Source organism: Empidonax traillii, unplaced genomic scaffold (assembly GCF_003031625.1).
Source record: "Empidonax traillii isolate 1590-97213 ecotype Southwest subspecies unplaced genomic scaffold, ASM303162v1 scaffold54:size2178333, whole genome shotgun sequence".
NCBI lineage: Eukaryota > Metazoa > Chordata > Aves > Passeriformes > Tyrannidae > Empidonax > Empidonax traillii.
The window spans coordinates 666,382-687,197 of record NW_020955247.1 but is presented as its reverse complement, the minus strand read 5'-3'; the positions used below and the strand labels follow the sequence as shown (position 1 = coordinate 687,197).

At 37.9% G+C, this 20,816-nt stretch overlaps 1 protein-coding gene across 1 annotated transcript in view; it reads right to left on the bottom strand.

Moving 5' to 3' along the window:
• Nucleotides 1–1,203: 1,203 nt before the first annotated feature.
• The window catches only part of SRFBP1 (serum response factor binding protein 1), a 67,032-nt gene continuing 47,419 nt past the window's right edge, over nucleotides 1,204–20,816 (bottom strand). The window contains exons 5-8 of the mRNA XM_027879331.1: nucleotides 4,803–4,884; nucleotides 3,182–3,923; nucleotides 2,738–2,775; nucleotides 1,204–2,046 (exon numbers count right to left, since the gene is read on the bottom strand). Of these exons, the coding sequence (XP_027735132.1) occupies nucleotides 1,859–2,046; nucleotides 2,738–2,775; nucleotides 3,182–3,923; nucleotides 4,803–4,884 (1,050 nt within the window). The 3' untranslated portion in view covers nucleotides 1,204–1,858. The remainder of the gene's footprint in view (nucleotides 2,047–2,737; nucleotides 2,776–3,181; nucleotides 3,924–4,802; nucleotides 4,885–20,816) is intronic.

Here is a 20,816-nt window from a genome sequence, read left to right as displayed (position 1 = left end):
AACAGACTCAAAGTGGGGATAGTACTTAAATTTATTAATAACAGGATAAGATCCAAAGAGTAAAAAAAAAAAATAAGTCTTTAAAAATACCTTCCCCCTACCCCTCCTTCCTTTCAAGTTCTCCCTCCTCCCCCACAACAGTGTAGGGAGATGGGGAATGGGGGTTATGGCCAGTTGTTTTTTCTGCCACTGCCCAAAGAGAGAAGTCCTTCCCCTGCTCCCATTGGGTCCCTCCCACGGGAGACAGTCCTTGATGGACCTCTCCTGAGTGAGTCCATCCATCGGGCAGCAGCTCTTCCCAAACTGCTGGGCCGTGTCCAGTGGCTCACTCCTCCATGGTGTGCAGTCCTTCACGAATGAGCTGTATCAACATGGGTCCCCCACAGAGGCCACAAGTCCCACCTGGGAGAAACCTTCTCCAGTGTGGGCTTCCCTCTCCCTGGGTCACAGTTCTCCAGCAGGACCCTGCTCCATCCTGGGCCTCCCATGGGGTCACAGCCTCCCTCATGCATCCACCTGCTCCAGCACAGGCTCCTCCATGGGCTGCAGGGGGGTCTCTGCACCCCGATGTCCCTCCATGGGCTGCAGGGGCACAGCTGCCCCACCATGGGCTGCACCACGGGCTGCAGAGCCTTGGATTCAGAGCCTGGAGCACCTCCTGGCCCTCCTTCTGCACTGACCTTGGTGTCTCCTTTGTTCTTCCCATGTTCTCACTCTGCTCTTCCCTGGCTGGAATTCTTTCTGTGCTACAACCTTCTGTTCTTAAATCTGTTATCACAGAGGCCTTTCTGTTACTCCCAATTGGCTTGGCCTTGGCCAGCGGCAGGCAGTCCGTCCTGGAGCCGGCTTGCATTGGCTCCAGGGGACCGGGGAAGCTTCTAGCAGCTTCTAATAGAAGCCATCCCTGTAGCCTTCCCCTGCTACCAAAACTCAGCCACAGAAGCCACTACAAGGCATTACAAAATGCTATATTAGTACAGTGTATTACATTACACCCACTAAAGTCATTTACCAACCTTCTGAATTAACCTGATTATGAAAGATAAATATATTTAAATAAACACTGCTAAAATTTAATTACAAGCTCAGGACTTGTTTCAGTTAAGTAGTAGGAAAAGTATCTGAGGAAAATTTCAATGAACCTTTTATGCCACAGCCCAATCAAATGAACTCTCAACATCAGACAGGTACGTAAAAGTAAAATGTTTCTTAATGTACAAAGACCCTTTAGTTTTTCACATTCTTTCACAAAGTGCAAGCCACACATGTTGAAGGATCCAGCTGTAACTACCAGAACAAAGTATTAAAGACACCCTTTGGTTCTTCAAATTGGCAGTATAATCAGAGGACAGAGATCACAGTTTAAAATGACAATATTTAATCGATCTCCAGAAACTTTTGTATCATGCTTACAGGTGATCAGCTTTTCCAGTTACTCTATACATTCATGAATTTGTGAGGTCTGTTCAAGCTCAAGAATCTCTTACTTTTCCTCAGTTGAGATTTATTTGACAGTGCAAATGCAAATATAAAATATATTTTTACATTAAAAAAAAAAGCTCCAAAGAGTCTGTACTATTCCTACAGGGCAAAAATGATGTTCCTCAAAACCATTACTTTGTTAGGGTGTATTTCATAAATGGGGCACTATGCAATGGGACTTATGAAACAGTATCACATTAATCCACAGACAGCACACAGAATAAATGAAGCAATCTTGATTATTCTAAGACGGCAAGATCTAGCAGTTGCAGTTTTATGGGTTGCAAAGGATATGGACAATAAAACAAAAATGTTCAAACAGCAGTTGCAAAAATACTTTTTTCTTTTTTTTTTTAAATCTTAATTTACATATAATCTAGTCATCAAATTTAATCTTTTTCCCCTGGAATGCTGTAATTTGAGACACTTGTTCTTTGCGTCTCCTGCTTGCTTCCCACGAAGGATGAAGAGGCTGCTCCAAACCTGCTTTCTTATTGTCACATTTAATACCTGAAGCTTTTGCAAATGGTTGCTTCTTGAGCTGTGGTTCACTTTTAAGAAAACCTGCACAAGTACAAAACAAAGCATTAACTACGTCATGAACCTTCATAAATACAGGCAAGCTACACTGGGATTGCAGATATTTTCAAAAATTTAATAATGACCCATGGGGAACACAGTCATCTGAATATTCACAGCAAGATTTCCTCATCTTGCAGCCCAGTAAATTTCCATTCAGTGGACTGCAGATATTAAGATTTATTATTACTGACTACACTCAAAATCTGTGTAGACAAATTTTCAGCACAGTCTAAACTTTCTTCTTCCAGTGACATACTACACAGTATAATTCAATATGACTGAAATTGTATCCTTGATCAAATGAATTCCAAAATGGTATCATATAGTACAAATGGAATAAAACACTACATTTTCAGGAGCTATTGGAGGAATTACTTATGAGACAAGGTCCTAAGTACATATCAGAATCTGTACTTTTACCTGTGCTTGATGGATAGAACAGCCCTTTCCTGTGTAAACCCTACTTTAAGTACTTCTAAGCTAAAAAATAGAAAATAGCAGACAATATCCACTGATTAAAATGAAAGTTCAACAACTTCACCATTTTAACAACAAATGTTAAAATATGTTCCACAAATTGGACAAGAAGCAAAGTACATGACTAGACTGCAGAAGCAACAAAATCTCAAGATGATTTTACTCTTGTAATTTTACCAGGTTAAGTACCACATACCTGTTCGACCATTTTTGAGTGGCTGGTCTTTAGGAGTTCTAAAAATAAAAAGAGAATTTAGGATTTTTCAAGAAACTTGTAAGATTACAACCATCTATGAATAAAGACTCATTAACAACAAACCATTCATGCAATAACTTTTCAAGCTTATCATGCAAGCCCCTTAAATACTGTTTCAACTTTGTTAATAAAGAAATAGAAATAGAAGTATTCAGAAGTGACTGAATTTGGATGCAGGTCTAGTTAGGAATCCTATGTACACATCAGTACTAATGTTACTCTGAAAAATACGTAATTGTCAAGAAAGAACAAGAAGACTGACAGGTAGTTTCTGTGAACATGTTCTAAGCTTTAATGGGCTCAAGGACTACTAAAAATCACAACGACTTCCATTACTGTGAAGGAGGGAAGGAATGGAGAACATCACATGGGGAAAAGGTTTACCTTTTTCTGGTTTGAGATTTCTGATTAGAGGTTGACAAAGAACTGCAGAACACTGATTCTAGCCTGACTGCTTTTGCAGGTGGCTTTCTTTCTTCCATGATCAAATCTTGTGCTGTCCTAGGAACTGTGCTCTTTTCTTTCTTCACCATGTTTTTCTGGAGTCTATCCTTTTCTCTTGTTGAAGAAGGATTAGTAACTACTGCTGTCTTTTTCTTTCTTTTTACTTTGCCAATGAAGAAATCATCATTGCTATCACTGTCAGAATCTGATGACTCATTATAAAACCTCTCTTCAGTACTATCATCAAAGTATTCCTTTTCACTAGGATGCTCCTGGTCACTATCAACAGTTTTCTCTATTATTGCATTTAATTTGTTCATACTCAAATTTTCTTTCCTTTTTTGATAGCCAAGTTTCTTTTCTGTTTTGTTCTCAGTGACTATTTGCATTTTTACTGCCTGAAATGAAGATTCTTCTGGAGCATTAGCTCTCTCTATTTCCAAAGTTTTCTGCTCAGATGCACTCTCATAATGTTCTTCAGCCACTCTGTCAGTCTCTGTTTTCACACTGAGCTTTGTTTTATGTCCACATCCTTGCTGTTTTTGAGCTAGTTTAGGAGCTTGGTCATCCAGGTTGATATTGAAATGTTGTGCTGCTTCAGGCTGTTCTTCTGACTTAGGCTTTCTCAAAGGAGTGGCTTTGTCTGGGTTCTTTCTTGCATCCTTAAAAGCTTTTACAGCAGCTGTGCAAGGGACAGAAAAAATATTTTGTTGCAGGTACACGTCAAATTACATAAGTTACTTTTCTATAATAAAACATTTTTGCAAGGTAAATATGTTGTTTTGAGTAATCCTATTTTAAATGCCCTTATCAATAATTTACTCAACACTTGGGGCAAGACCTTAGAATACAGTATCAACAAAAGCGAGGAAAATAAATGATTATTAATGAAATACAATATGAAACTTGGGTTTAACTGTGAACTTTAAGCAAATGATCTGCAGTTGATAATCATGTTCACTTAGGGCATTACATTGGATGTAAAACTTCAAACTAATAATAAATTGCCCATATATAATTATATGGTTATTTCGTATTCTCTGTTATTAAACAAGTAACTTTGTGACAATATTACTAGGACTTGACTCTTTTCAGTAACACTTTTAAGCAGAAAATTTCAGTTTCAAGAGAACTAGAGAGAAACTAAAAAATCAGGAAAGATACCGTAAGGATTCTGGGGACAGTTTTTGTGGAAGATTCAGAAAGCAATTTGTAAAACTTTTTAGTTGCCTTTGGAAACCCAGTTGTAATGATCCTTTTACATTCCCATTTAATTCAAAAATATTCCATTACATCTATTTGATTTTAGAGTTCCCATTAAAAACCCCGTTTGTTCAACGCCCTGTATCGGAAATGCTGTATTACATACAGTCACATATAAGCCCATTTCAAGCAATGTAAATGATTACAAGTTTGTGGCACTTGGTTCACTGCAGCTAGTTGGGGTAATTACAGTTTTGGTGTTTTTTTTTTTTACTTTTGTTCATGCCAGAAATATAAAGGAACAAAGTACCACACCAGTTAGCTAGTGAAGTAATAAACAAGTTAAAATACTTCATACCTTTAAGTTCAACAAATCTGGGTTTCAAGGTTGGGTGTGTTGCAAGTCGTGCCATAGCTCGCTCAGTTGCAGTACAATTTGGCTATACAAGAAAAATTCAAAGGCATGAAGTCAATAGAATGGTGATTACTGACAGGAGTCTGTGTCAGTTATGCTACAATGCATACTAATGTGATTCTGCACCATGAACTGAACAAGAGGAAAGCTTATGATACTGTAATAATGTTTTTATTTTGCCTGTATTATCATCATTCTAAATGCAGAAAAATCTGATTGTCTGAACATCTTAGAAACATAACTGACATGTAGAACATATGATATTTCTCAGGAACTGAATAGGGATAGCATGATTTATTTTTTAAAGCATAGCTGACACATCTTTCAGTGCTAGCACGCTGATTTTACATTTACTAGTTCTTACACATGCAGAACAAATTAATGAACCCACTAAAAGACATCATATTGGTAGAAGGCATCTGCTTGAAGAAATACAGCAGATTGCAAGTAGTGCAGTATGGATGCAGTAAAAGTTGGCAAAATGACATAGCAGGAAGGAATATACACTAAATGTGGTTGAGATGCAAGGTCTCCCTTGACCATAAAGACTAATAACCTTGAATTTGATGCTGTAAAATCCTGGAACTGCCAACTGATTCAAAGAAGAAATATGATCTTCTTGCTTTAATTTTAAGAAAAAAAGTGAAAAGAAGGAATTCCTTCCTTTCTGACTTTCCGTTTTATATATTGGAAATAACGTATGACACTTTGTAAAAGCTCTCATTTTCAGGTTCTTGTCTTCTTGTTAGCACTCTGCTTGAAGAACAAAATGAGAGATACCTAAGACTTTTCCAAAGACAGCTTTGTCTTCTGGGTTTTTGTTTGTTTGTTTGCTTGTTTTTAAGGGAGCAAAATGAGGTGTAATACATTTGTAAACCACAGATTTAGCAGGAAGATTTCGTAAAGCCTGGGAAAGAGTAGATGAGACATGCGTTTCTCCCTTCCTCCTAGTGGCTCTGGATACATGTTTAATTTGTTGCTATTTGTGGTTTGAGCTATATGCTACAGGAAGTATCACAGCAGAAGCCACACGAACCAAGAGATGATGATACCTGTAAAGAACCAGGCAAGTGCCCTGTTGATGCAATCTGTATTGATTTCGGTGCCCATCAACTCAACAAAATCTGTGGCCTCCCCTGCCCTAAACAACCACCGCAACACATGGAGCCCAAGCCACTGGTAGAGAATAAGGGATGGAGGCACTGGCTCTGCCCTAGGATGGAGTAAACATTCTCTATAGCAGGCGAGATGGTGCTGTGCTTTGGATCTGTGACAAAAACATTCATAGAGTTGGTAAAACACCAATATTTTAGTTATTGATGGGTAATGCTTGCACTGCATCAAGGCCTTCTCTGTTTCTTGCTCTGCCCTCCCAATAGGCAGGTATGGAGTGGACAAGAGGTTGGAAAAGAAACACACCTGGTACAGATGATCCACATGGACCAAAAGGACATTCTACTCCATATCAAATTGTGCTTAGCAATAAAAGCTTGAGGTAAGGTAAAAGGAATGGGGGGATGTTCGTGGTTATGGCATTTGCCTTCCCAAGTAACCTTTTAATGGAATGAAGCCCTGCTGTCTGGGTTGCGGCTAAACATTTGCCTGCTGAAGGGAAATACCAAATAAAATTCTTATTCTCTTTTGCTTGCACATAGAGCTTTGAATCACTTATTGAACTGTCTTTATCTCAAGATAGAGTTTTTCTCACTTTTTCTGACTGGATGCCATCCCCATCTTGCAGGGGAGGTGAATGAGCAGTTGCTGGGTGCTTAGCTGCTGGCTGGGGTCAAACCACCACAACACAAACCCTAGCTAATGCATCAGCAGCGCACATTTAACATAGCTGACTGGATTCACAAAAGAGTGCTCAGTGGCAAATGCTCATTGTTTGCATGTACATTTTTTCCAACGGAATCATGCAACTCAAGAGTATAAACAATTCATTGCATAAAGATAGATGGACACTTGCCACCAACTACTAATGCAGCAGAGTCAGTTTCAGTGTTTTGGTATGAAGGATACAGAGCTAAAGAAGGCACTACAACTGTAGCAGAATCAGTACTTTTAAATGCAGAAATATTTAATTGGTTTGCAAAATGTAAATCTTATTCCTCAACTAATGCAAGGCAAGCCCCATTATGTATTTCTTTTGTCATAGTTTTATACAAACTCTACTTTGGGTATGTCTGAGCATATTTCATGTTTGAAGTGCAGAGCATCTGGGAATTTTAGTAATTTCCTTTTCCCTCAAGTCTCTGTTACTACAACATTATTTTTCTAGGCCAAGAAAAAACTGGACAAATCTTTTCTCTGAACACTCTCTATATAACTATGAACACAGGTGAGAGGAGACAGGTCAAAGGACGGGTCCATTTCCAAGGGCCACAGACTGGCTTACTTTCAAGCTAGCCTAGGTCTGAGAACTTGAAATCTGAATTCTAATCCCCATGTGACAGTGCTGCACACTGCCACCAGATTCTTGGGACAGAGAGCTCACATTTCTGAAGATCATATGCTATTTTCTTTGGAGATTTTTCTATAGCTGGAAAATCTATTTCAGAACTTAATTAATACACTTTTTCCCTCAGCTACTTCCTGTGGGTTTTGAAAGAATATACCATGAAGTTCAGAAAGCAGCAGCAGCTTCTGTGCAACATCTGGTGTCCTTTAATTCAAATATTTATAGAAAGGGTTTAAGCATGTACAGGCCAATCCATATGGAATAACCACATTTTCTCCTTATAGCAAAATACTTCACACTGATAGACAGTAGCTAACAAACAATATGGCATTCACATTCTTCAAGATTTCCTATTTTTCCGTGCAGTTCGTTTTGGGTTTTTTTTGGCACAGTCAATGCTCAATTTATTTTTCCTCAAGTATTTTCCAGTATATAAATCCCTACAGAAACACAGAGAATAGAGAAAATAAAACTCAAAAGAAAAATGTCAACTGTCTTTACAAGCAAGAATACCCTCTCCCCACTTCTTTTGCCCCCTTTATGTTTAATTAGATAATAGAATTGGGCACTTTTATTCTGACATATTCCTGCTACTTCTTGTACAATTTGCACTATTTATTATGCAAGAATGTACTAGTACTTTCTGTAAGAATGCTCTCCCTCCTTCAGTGTGCAACTGAGGTGTTGCAAAGTGAACAAAGAAGTGGTGCAGAACACAGTCACTTATCAGTGAGAAGCTGTGCGTTACTGTGCTAGTTTTGGCTATGGTAGAGTTAATTCTCTTCACAGTGGGTCATATGGGGCTGTGTTTTGGATTTATGCTGAACATGAGGTTGATAGTATGGAGATGTTTTTGTTATTGCTGAGCAGTGCTTACAAAGTGCCAAGGCCTTTTCTGCTTTTCCTATTGCCACGCTGGTGAGGAAGTTGGGGGTGCATGGGAATTTGAGAGGAGAGACAGCTGGAATAGGTGACCCAAACTGACCAAAGGAATATTCCAGGCCCTATGACATCATGCTCAGTGTATAAATCTGTGGGGAAGAAGGGCAGATGTTTGGAGTGATGGTGTTTGTCTTCCCAAGTAACTGTTACATGTGATGGGGTCCTGCTCTCCTGGAGAGGCAGAAGACCTGCCTGCCTAAGGGAAGCAGTGAATTAATTCCTTGTATTGCTTTCCTTCCATGCATGGGTTTTGCTTTCCTTATTAAATGGTCTTTGTCTCAACCCATCAGTTTTATGGCTTTTACCCTTCCAGTTCTCTCCCCAGGTATCCTGCTGGTGGGGGAGTGAACAAGTGGCTGCCTGGGGCTTGGCTCTGGCAGGAGTGAAACCATGACAGTTAAATACAGAACCATGTAAAAGTCAGTCTTCTCAATCTTTTTATCTTGGCATGTATTTCCATATATAATACTGAAAATGTCTATCATCACTGACGTCATGCATGCCCCATGTAAGAGAGACAAACTTTGCACCAAGTGGCAATGACTGGGAATAGAATGGACATTACAAGCTTGCTAAGATAAAAGCAGATTCACAACAAACAGCAAGTTCTGAGACGTTCTGGAACAGGGGTCAGAACTATGGAATGGCTCCAAAAGCTGGCACCATAGAATAAAAATAACCAAAACCAACAGTATAATGTAAACATTAGGCAGAAGTTGTGTGGATAGAATCCGCTTCATACAACACAGGTAATAAAGTGAGAATGAGAAACTGAGTGTCTCATGGTCTCGGGGCAGATGGGATTGCAGGAGATGAAAGCCATGCCTTGGTAATACACCTGAAACAGTAGAGCTTCAGGATGAATTGAAGGGCAGAAACCTGTGATTAACTCAGGAACATGAAATGGAGACTTCTGACTATCACTTCATTCTGATTAATCTTCCTGTTTCAAAACTAATTTTGTTTGTACCCCCTCTGCTATGGGAATAATGGGAAAGAAAGAGCTCATTCTCCTAATTCTTCATCTGCATTTTGTGCAAAAGGGAACTGCCTTGTGATAGGTCTCATTAGAAACAAGACTGATACTAGAAGAGTATACTACTAGAAAGACTGTGTGACAGTGCTGCCGAACTGATAATGTTTAGTGGTGCTGCATCTCTTATTTCAGATCATCTATTTAAAATAATGACACTCAAATGGAGACAGTCAGAAACCCCACTAACAAGTATGCAGTACATGGCAAAAACCATGACACAAAAATCAATCTTGAAGCATGTCATATTAGTTTCTAAGCTATCTAGAAGTGCAGTTTAATGTCAAATGTTAACAACGTGATTTTAAGCAAAAAATGGCAGAGACAAGGCTAACCAGAGTAAGCATAAAAAAAGTAGGACCTAAACCAAGATATCATTGCACTAGCCTTTGTAGCAGCTCTTTGCTGAAAAAAAAAAAACTAACAAAAAACCAAAACCAACCAAAACCCCAAACAACTAGAAAATCTGTTAACCCACATGTTCTTTGTAGAGCTCTAACTAGTTACAGCTGTCCTTCATAACAGCAGATGTGATTAACATGAAGTCACAGAGTGGTTGAAGATGCCAAATCATGGCTGCCACCCAAATCCATACCATGTCCTCATGCTACTTTGGAGTAAGATGCTTGAGAGAAGTTACTTTCTGACTGTGAAATGCAGCTAGTTCTCCCTCTTCCTTTATGTCTGTAAGAAATACAGTATGTGATGTGTGGCATCAAACATGGTGAAGATTTTGGCATGAGAGGCGACTGGTCAATGGTATCATTCATGGCAGCACTGCTGTCTCTCAGCTCCTGACAACAAGAGGTTGTTTATTGACTCTGTCTCCGCTTAATAATGGGATGATGAGTCAATTAAGGGATGTAGAAAACAGGTTATATGCGGCAAGACTTTATATGAGTGGTTCTCCCAAATAAGAAGTAACAGGAAGCAATCCCATTATATTCAAAGAAGAGAAATGCCAGCATTAAATACTTTAGACTCTGCACTGGAAATGGATAGCCAAAGCATGTTGGATCTATAATAATTTATTAGTTCATTTTCACTCAAGCTTTACCAATGTTCCATGTAACACCAAAATGACGGTACAGGTGTTATAAAGTAGCAGTTACACCAGCTTAATAATAAGACAGGTGAGAAGTTCTTCAAGAAATCAATTCTGTATGGATCTCAGGAAATCATCCAAGTTTCAGCAGATTTTTAATTGGATGATATATGATTTTTAAAATAGGCTGATGAAAAATTTCCAATTGAAGCTAAAATACATATCTTAATAGATCTAAAACTGCAAAAAATCATCACAAAAATGTCTTGTGGTAGAACAACAGAAGAAAAACTGAACAATTTCTTACAAAACATCAAGATACACAAGTAAACTTGTTTATTATTGTTTTCAATGCTTGTCACAGTTCATATTAATTTACATTTTTTTCTGTTACTGTCGTAACTCAACCATGAAAATATCTAGATATTTACTTTATTTATCTTGCAAGCTGTGGTGGGTTGACCTTGGCTGGATGCCAGGTGCCCAATGAAGCTGCTTTATCACTCCCCTTCCCAGCAGAACAAAGGGAGAGAAAATACAACTAAAGATTCATGGGTTGAGATAAGGAACAGGGAGAGACCATTCAGCAATTAATGTGACAGGCAAACCAGACTTGACTTCGGCAAATATTAATATAATTTTTTGCCAATCAAATTAGATCAGGGCAATGAGAACTAAAAACAAAATCTTAAAACACCTTCCCTCCACCCCTCCCTTCTTCTCAGGTTTCAATTTCCCATGTGAGTCCCTTGTGGGGTCAAAAGTTCTGTCAACAAACCTTCTCCCACATGGGCTCCTCTTTCCATGGGGTCACAGGTCCTGCCAGAAGCCAGCTCCAGCACAGGCTTCTCATGGATCACAGCCTCTTTTGGGCACATCCACCTGTTCTGGCATGGGTCCTCCATGGGCTGCAGGTGGATCTCTGCAGGGGTACAGCTGCCTCACCACGGTCTGCACCACAGGCTGCAGGGGAATCTCTGCTGCAGTGCCTGGAGCATTTTCCCTTCCACTTCTTCACTGATTTTGGTGCCTGCAGGGCTGTTTCTCTCACATATTCTCTCTCTTCTCTGGTTGCAACTGTTCCTGTTCACTCCCCCCCATTCCTTCTTAACAATGTTATCCCATAGATCCTGCCACCATTGCTGGTGGGCTCAGCCTTGGCCAGTGGCAAGTCTGTCCTGCAGCTGCTGGCTCTATTAGACAGGGGAAGCTTCTAGCAGCTTCTCACAGAAGTCACCTGTAGCCAACCCCACTACCAAACCCTTGTCATGCAAACCCAACACGCAAACGTTATGAAGAACATTATGAAGCTGAAGACTCAAGGCAACATGGGGTATCCTGGGCAATCTTGTTGCTCATATGTAGAGCTACACACAACAGAAGGCAGATGTCTGGAAAATCTAGCTGATTTTGCTCTCTATTGGCAGTAATTTCAACTCAACTCATCACTGCCTTCCACAGACTCTTGGATCAAGCATCAGGAAGGAGTATGAGATTCTTCTAAATAGTATCAGGGTACTTACACTGCCCTAATTTCATCTGTATGTCTGGACCAAAGCTATTTTTTTCAATTTATTCACTTAACACTAACATTCACTTCCACATTAAGTGTGGTTTGTCCTTTATTGAAAAGAAGTATGATGTATAAACACGTTCCTATCATTGCTCCTCTTCTTTTAAAATAGGTTATAAATTCAAACAAAAATAGATTTCTTGCTGTTCTTTGCTCCATACATGATAAAAATACCAACTATCCAAGCATCTGAAAAAGTTTAAAGGCTCTTTAAAAAGCCTAGAATTTTGCAAGCATTAGATGACCATATTTAACTGGAGTATAAAAGAGTCTAAAATAGTTTCTTTGGATTAACCTGTCACAACTAATCAAGCCAATCATACAAGTGTGAGGTAAATGCTTATTTTTCACATTAGGAAATGGTAAAATAAAAAATGGAGTGTTTCATCTCAAACTTCCAGTGATCTACGGCAGAGAATGGCATAAACCCCAGACCTGTCTGAGTACAAATTATGTACTTAATCTTCCACAATTCTTTCTTTCTTCTCTTTTTGCAAAGAATAATTCCCATGATTGTTTCAATAATGAAAAGTCAGAGCAAAAAATTCCAGAATGAAGTAGGCATGGATTCTTAGTTATTTCCTCACGGAGAACAGGGTGAACTCTAGGCGTAAGCAGAAACAGCATGACTGTGGGAAAACTCAAGTGCTGCTTCTTCAGTTTTTCCAAGACTAGTAAGAATATGTGTCTATAATACTCTCAGTTTGCCATCCAACAAGTAAAAAAAAAAACTTCTTAAGGTTATGAAAGAAGACATAAAGTGAGCACTGTGATAACTCCTCCCGCAGTTACGGTGGTCTAATTCATTGCAACTGTATCACTACAAAATATATGCATCTTGCCAAACTGAATAAAAAATTGTGGGACACAACACAGCAAAAGACATGCCACTAGAAAAACACCCAAACTCCACAAAAGAAAATCATGTAAATATCCCAACCCAAATAAGGCAAGAAACACATTGAGAAACTAAACTGCAAAGCAAAATACAATGAAATAGAAATCCTGAAACAAAATACGTACTTCAGGGGGAACAGAATCAAAACACGTCAGGTAACAGACAGTAGTGGTGAACAATACAGAGAGAAAGTTCTTTCCCACAAAATTCACATAGTCTTAAAAGTGATGAAATTTGCAGAAAATGTCATACATAAATTAGTTTGACACCCATTAGACACCAGATCTGAAACCAGAACTGACTTCTACAGAAAAGTGAAATCGACAGATCATTAGTCTGTAACTGGCCAGAGAATGAGGGTCTGAAAACTAAAAATAGGCAATTGTGTATTAATGCCAAATAGGGAGTTAAGCTGGTTAATATTAGAATGACATTTGAAAGAACAACTTTTTGAAAAAAAAAATAAAAAATGAAACCTGATTATTTATACTTATTTGTTATAGAAAAGAGAGCGGAAACACAAAGGAGATCAACAACATCCAGGCAGTGCTGTAAATGGAGTAGTAAACAGAATTCTCTGACTTCACTGCAACCTGAATGCACTGGAGCTCCCAAGGTTCAGCTGTGCACCATGGGCATGTCCAAAGACTGTGTGGAAGCACATGGTAGCACTGAATTGGTGTGACACAGGGATGAGCTTGGTATTATTAAAACTATTTATGGACCAGAAGTTCACAATATTTTGTTTTGGATGAACCAAAGAAGTTTTAGAATTGAGATATCACTCTCCCTATGACATAAATCTGCTCATAAAACTCTGTACTGAACTATCAGGGATGTAATCTTGATACAGCTCTACAATATTTTGAAATGCTCAAACCTCAAGTTTTCACTTGACAGATGAAATCTGATACAGCACCATATGTATAAGCACATATGAAAGTAAGTTTACAGCAAAGACATTCAACATAGTTGAGATCTTCAGATTTAAACAACCTCAAATTTAATCACGTATACTTCAGATATTTTACAATGCAAAGAAAAACAGGTTACCCTTGCCAACAAACGCCATCTTGCTCAGACCTCCACATTTACAGACATTACCACCAGGGAACACACCTATAAATATACTTAAGTATTGTCAGGTCAGTGTCTTCAGATAAGACTCTTGAGAGAGACATATTTCTGCTCAGAGCACTGTTGATGGAACTAAATATGAGAGCTAGGGATTTGGAGGCACAAACAAAGACTTCACAAACACTGCACTCACTAACCAGGGGTAGGCCATGTTATCATATGCTACTCAAAACAAGACAGCATTTCTTGGCATACCACACTGAAATTTACGTGCACAATTGAAAACAGGTTTTGTTTTGTTTTTGTTTTTTTTTAATATATATGTTTTTCAGATTTTTTTCTGAAAAAGACAATGGAAATACAAATTCATTTCACTGAAAAACTATTAAAACATCTGATATAGACACACCAGTTCTTTGGCACCAAAATGTAGATTTTCCATCATTAAGTCTACTGACAATGCATTCGAAACCTAATGATAAACACATGCCAGATATATATGTAAACCCTGATATTACTTGAGCATATCAGCAGATGATGGATGTAAATTAAATGGCAATCCTGGATGTTCAGATTTTACAGCAGGTATTTCACTATATAGCACATTGAATTTTTACGCTTAGACGCTCTTGGGCATTTTCTAGGCCATTACATAATTATTACTTAACTCTGGCATGCAGAATTTTCCTAATGGGAAATGACCACACAACCATTCCAATCATTTGGCAATTACTCATATTCCAAACCCAAAAATAAACTAGACAATTACCCTTTAAATTTAATGCCATTATATTTCCACTAAGTGACTGGTTACCTCCTACTTTCTGTTGTCTACCAATAGAGAGGGGCAAAGTGCTGTAAACTTTATGCTCTCATTTTAACAAGCTCTAGCTTTTTAATGTTGATGGTCTTAGCAGCTACACTGATTGACATCCCAATAGATGAGATTTTTTAAGAACGGAATTCCAATAATTCAAGAATATCAAATTTTTCTCTTTTTACAGTTAAGTTTTTAAACATTCAAGCAGTAACTTTTCATTTAGTTTTCCAGTGTTAACAAACTGATGGGCTTCATATCGAGTTGAAAGAGCCTTCCTTATTCCCTAACTTACTTTTTTTTTTTTTAAATAATTTTTATAACTATCAATTCCTTAATTCCAAGGTGCAGCACTTTAAAAACTGATCTGCATAGAAAAGAGGGGAAGAAATCAGAATGATATTGCACTTTATTTCTATATGATACATAATGAAAAACTGATAGAGTTTCATTTATAAAAATAAAAGGAGCAAAGCTGTTTTTCATTTTTTGAAATATCAGGAATGCCAGATTTACTTTTTTTCTGATTTTGCAATGCAGTTCTGAGCCACACCACAAAGCAAGTATACAGAAAGAGCCTTTCCAGTTAGTAATGCATGAGTGTCAGTCTTTAACATAAGTAATTACAATTGTTTATATAACATTAAAGACATCCTAATGTTTAAGTTCTCTAAGCAACCAAAGTAATGTTTCAAGTCATGTAAATTCTGCCTTACATTCTCTCTTCTTGCATTTAATTTCAAGATGGAAGTGCATTCATGCACATTATCATAGAGTGCCAACTGTATGGTGCTTCTCAAAACAAGACCAAGAGAGAATAAATTATGGCCATTCTTCCCTCAAGGGTACACTGATCTTTGTTTCTCACATGAACACACATAAAAAAGCCCTGCTGGAGGTTAATGCTCTTAAAGCAGCTTCATGAACCTTTGTCAAAATTGTTCCGTGAGTACCAATATTTACAGGATTTACAGACAAATCACAGAATCAAAGAATATGCTGAGTTGAAAGGGACCTATAAAGATCATCGAGGGCAAGCTGCACAGATGCCCTGCACAGCACATCCCCAAAAGTCACACCATGTGCCTGAGAGTATCATCCAAGCACTTCTTGAACTCTGTCAGGCTTGGTGCTGTGACCACTTCCCTGGGGAGCCTGTTTCAGTGCCCAATCACTCTCTGCGAGAAAACATTTTGCTTTCATTTGGTTGTACATATCCTTCTCCCTGTGCCTTCATGTGGATCAACTTTACAAACTGATTTCTTCCCCGGAGGATACATAAGGGATGCAATTCAAAGACTCTATCTTAAGTACCCATATGAATTAACAGTACTTGAAAACTTGTACTATTATCTGTCCTAAATTTGTAGCTTCTCTAATCTCTTTCAACATTTTTTGTTTACCATCATCATTCTGACTAGAGGCCGTAGGATACTGCAAGTACCAAACTTTTGTGCCAGTTGCAAATTCCATTCAAAATGCTTCTTAGTGCTTTGCTTCTCCAGTAATACAACTGAGCTGTTAAGACTTAAAATACAGTGCTTCACAGAACAGCACCAGTTTCATGCATGTACATCATACCTCATTATCCCTGTAAAGATGGTAAATTTCATTAGTTATCTTGAAGAGCTAGTGGAAGGAGAATATCTATTTTATCTATGATGATGTTATATGTCAAGTATTCTAGTTTCCCTCCACTATTTTTTTCAGTACAAGGATTAGTAAGTATGGAAGCATTCACAATATACACCTTTTCCCTATAGCTTAGTATTGGAGGTGTCAATCAACTGGCACTGTAGGCAGTTTGATTTACCTTCACTATTTATTGGATCAAGCTGTTCCATCCTTGGCCTTTAAGAGATATACTGTAAAGTAGCCATATGCTCCCTGTACATCATGTCATTGTGAATATGATGTTTCTCCACGCCTATCACCTTCCCCATGCTTTAAAGTATTCCTTTATGTCCTTTGAAATTTTCAGTTGAAATCTTGATTACGCTGCAGGTCATCCTTCCTGTCCAGCTTACTCTGGCCCCAAAGGTACTCCAAGTACCTAAACGTCACATTCTTATAACATAATCTCACCCATGCATTGAGATTCTGCCTCCTAGGCAGAACAATATTTTGGAGAAGGAGATGGTGAACGTCAGTAACTTGGCCTTCCTGAATTTAAAAAATCCCTAAAGCTGCCAAACCAACCACTATACCTTGCGAATCTTGCCATGCCACACTTTTTGTCCAGTACTTTTTTCAAGGAAAGTATAGAAAACAAGACTACTTGTAATATATTCCTCCATTGTTCCAATGACAGCTCATATCCAGAAAGATATTTATATACATCATTCAAATACTCATTTAAAATAAGAATGGAAGTTCTGAGTTGCTTGTCTTTCATGAGTGCTGTGATATAAGTATTTTTGGGACTGAAGATGACAGCCATGTGCATGTGCAGCACCATACATCATCACATCACTTCTGAGTTTGAGCCTGGTCTAGGGACAGGACTATACTTTAATAAACTTGAACAGTCTGTTCAGCTAGGCAACAAAATTAAGAAACACAGCTTCACTAGAATGCAAATGAGTGGTAGAAAGATTCTTGGACTAGCAATTTAAAATTTGAAAGGAGACAGGCCTTTCGTATCAAAGATAAACAATACCTCTGTGAAAAACTGCCAAAGTTACCAGCAGTTTATTTCAACACTGAACTTAAAAAAAATATTCTTTCCAGAATGAACAAAATCAAAGCTGTAGTTAAAATGAGATCACTGCAATATCTACTCTGCTATTGAAAATGATGCTAACTTTCGTCTAGTTTACCTCCTTGCTCTCAAACAGTGGTACTACAGTAGCATGTGTGTGGCAGCCTAGTTTGAATGCAGAGGGGCTAATGGAGAAGAGATCTACCAATTGTTCCAGAGACAGTAAGGGTCAGAGTGTGGTGGGGGGAAGGACTGACTGTCCACAGGTGGGAGTGTGATAGGCAGAATCTAATATACAGGATATGTACTTTCTTACTGGAAGCCTGAGGATGGATTGATACTGGCTGGGCTGGCAGACAGATGGACAATCGGGTAGAAAAGTAGGTGGGAGAAGACACTTTTAAACTAATGTAAAACTTCAGTTGTAACCATAGGAATGAACTTTAGGCTCTAAAATACAGACTAGTACACACAAAAGCCATGCTAAACAGCTTGCGGTTCAGGTGATCAAATTTGTAAGATGAGGAACCTTCAGGAAAAGAAAACAATGAACAATCAGTTACACAGAGAAAGTATTTACACCTCAATGTGATATTCATCAATGAATGTAATATTCTTCACTTCATCAGTAATCTAAGGAAGAGCACAGACATTCCTGTTTAACATTAACATTTGGTGTTTGACATGGAAAATTCTCAGAAAACAGTGGCTTCACATTCAGTATAACTTCCATTTAAAGAGTCAAAATACTCAGGACAAAAAGAATTCAACTCTGCAGTACTGATTCCCAGCATTAAGCCAATTATTTTGGTCTGTGATGCCAGAAATTGTACTATTGAATCAATGCATCACATTTCCAGTAAGTATTAGTGTGTTGACAGATACAACTATTACAGAGAGAAAAATCTGATATGCAAATGACTATCTATTGTTCCATAGTGAAGTAGGAAGGGAAAACTATAACATATAGGAAAATAAACTGAATATAATTATTTTACTTTTCTCAGCATAAACACATTGTTGGAGAATGGATATATATGTGTACCTATAAGGCAATCCATTCCTTCTGGAGCAAAAGGAAGTGAGATGACAATGTTTCCAATAAGTAATACTTATACAGAGGGGCAGAGGAGTGAGATGGAGACAGTCAACCACGTCCAGGTAGTCAACTATTAAACTATCAAATCATCAGAGTGTAACAATCAGAATTTAGATAAAAAGGAGAATTAAATTTTTCATGGGTTCCTCTAAAACACCAGCCATTTGCCCCCACATAGCCAAAATCAAGCCACAAAACTGCGAAGTATTAATGATAAGCATATTATACAAAGCCTATGGACTATCACATCATGATTCAGTAGTCTTCTCCCTATGGCTTATGGACTGCAAACAAAATATTTCCATAAGCAATGTTAAAAATCCATGTACAAATTGTCTCCTATTAAAGGCAGTAACAACAAAAACAGAAGTTTTATATCAATAATAACATCTATCCTAATCAGTATGTTGTAGAGTGAGTAGAATTCTTCAGGAGGGCTGAGGGGAAGAGAAGGGAAGGGATTGTGAAGAAATCTCCCAAACCTCAAACAAAAGACGGCAACTATTTTGTGCCTGATCCAAAGCCTTAGAAGCTAACAGCAAGTCTTCAATTGAAATGCAAAAGGCCTTTTTTAGGGGCTCTTTTTATGATTTAGTGCATTTCCTCAGATTAAATCTACAGTGAATACAGAAGGGGTTTTTTTAGATATTTTCCACCAGGGAGTACATTTTTAAAATAAATGAAGGCAAAGATCACAAGCGTGCAATTTAGGATTTTTAGTTAAATTAGAAACTTTTATATTTTTCAAATTTAGAATATACATATATTATATATGTATACACATCTGCTCCTCTATGGATGAAGATGTGTTTAATCAAAAATTCTACTTGATTCAGAAATTACATCTGTCTCTGCTACATGGTTCAAGACTACTAACAGTATCAAGTTTAAAATTTCCCTAATTAATAAATGTATTAATTAGAACAATGTCTTGTAAGCAAAGATTACCATCCAGTGAGATACTCTAGGAAACCTGATACTCCAATTATTTACTTACTCACTGTTAATTAATGCCTCAAAGCTAGCACCCTTTCATAAATTGCCTTTCACAAACTGTTGGTGTGAAAAATGTTTTCAATACAAATCTAAAATGAAGAACAAAAACCAAAGCAAGCACTGTGACTACTCCACCTTTGCTCTTTTTTTGGTTGGTAATGAGAGAGGGATTGTGGATTGATATACTAATCTCAGGCCATCATTTGCGTCGTTTAAAAAGGATATGAATCTGAGAAATGCTATTTTGATAACGTGACTGAAAGACTCCTTTGAAAGAAATAAAGTTAATACACAATCAGCCCTGTGACTTCATCATTTTTCTTCCTGTCTGTCCTGAACAAAAGCACATTTCTGCCTCTTTCTCATACCCTTTTTGCCCAAGGACTTCCTTAGTCCTGCACCAGAGATGCACTGAATTCAAAAAGTTTGGGAGATTAAATAGGGTCTTTTCATATGTGAATCAGTAAAAATCTCAGCTGATAAATCATCAAAAATCTTATTACTCTTAGTAATTTAATTGGTTCCCCAACCCCAAGTTCACTTAAGTCATAAAGGTAAAGATATTAAAATCACTAACCCATGAAAAAAATCCCCAGAACTTTTAACTGCAGCGTCAGTCTTTGGGCATCTATTAAAAATATCTGGTCCTGAAGCCACACAGCATTAATGCCAACCCTCCAAAATCATGTTAAGCCTAGCTGTCCTGATCAAGCAGCTCATATTTTTAATGAATCAAAATCATACTGTGCACATGGTTGCTGTGTGTGAGCTGCCTGAGATTCTGTTTCTAAAGTCTTCGAGTTCCTTTTAAATTCCAAACAAAACTGGTTCCTGAACATGAAGCAATCCAAAATAAGCACACCAGACCTTATATTAGCAAAAGAGAAAAAAAGGAAAGAAAAAAAAAAAGCTTCTAAGAGCTAGTGATGACTTACATTTCTGGTCTACAAAAATTTCACAACACACTTAGAAACTGTAGCAAGCTTTTCAGTAATCTTGAGACTCAGAGGGATGTGGCATGGCATGGCTGCAACAAACTCTGAGTATCAAAAAATATGCTGTGCAGAATCCTTTTTGCAGAAAAGCATCTGCATGATTCAAACATAGCAGGATTTGACCAATGGGTGAAAATACAAGACACAGTAGGAAAAGGCAGGTGTTCTTTTCAAGGACCACAGATTAGAAGTCAGTATAAAAAAGCAAAATTATGCTATTAAGGTTATGTGAAGACTGAATCTGGAAGCAAAAAATAGAAGTGGCATTTACCATCTGTGAAAATTTGTTGGTATTTCTGCAAGTCAGAAACGTGTGCTCA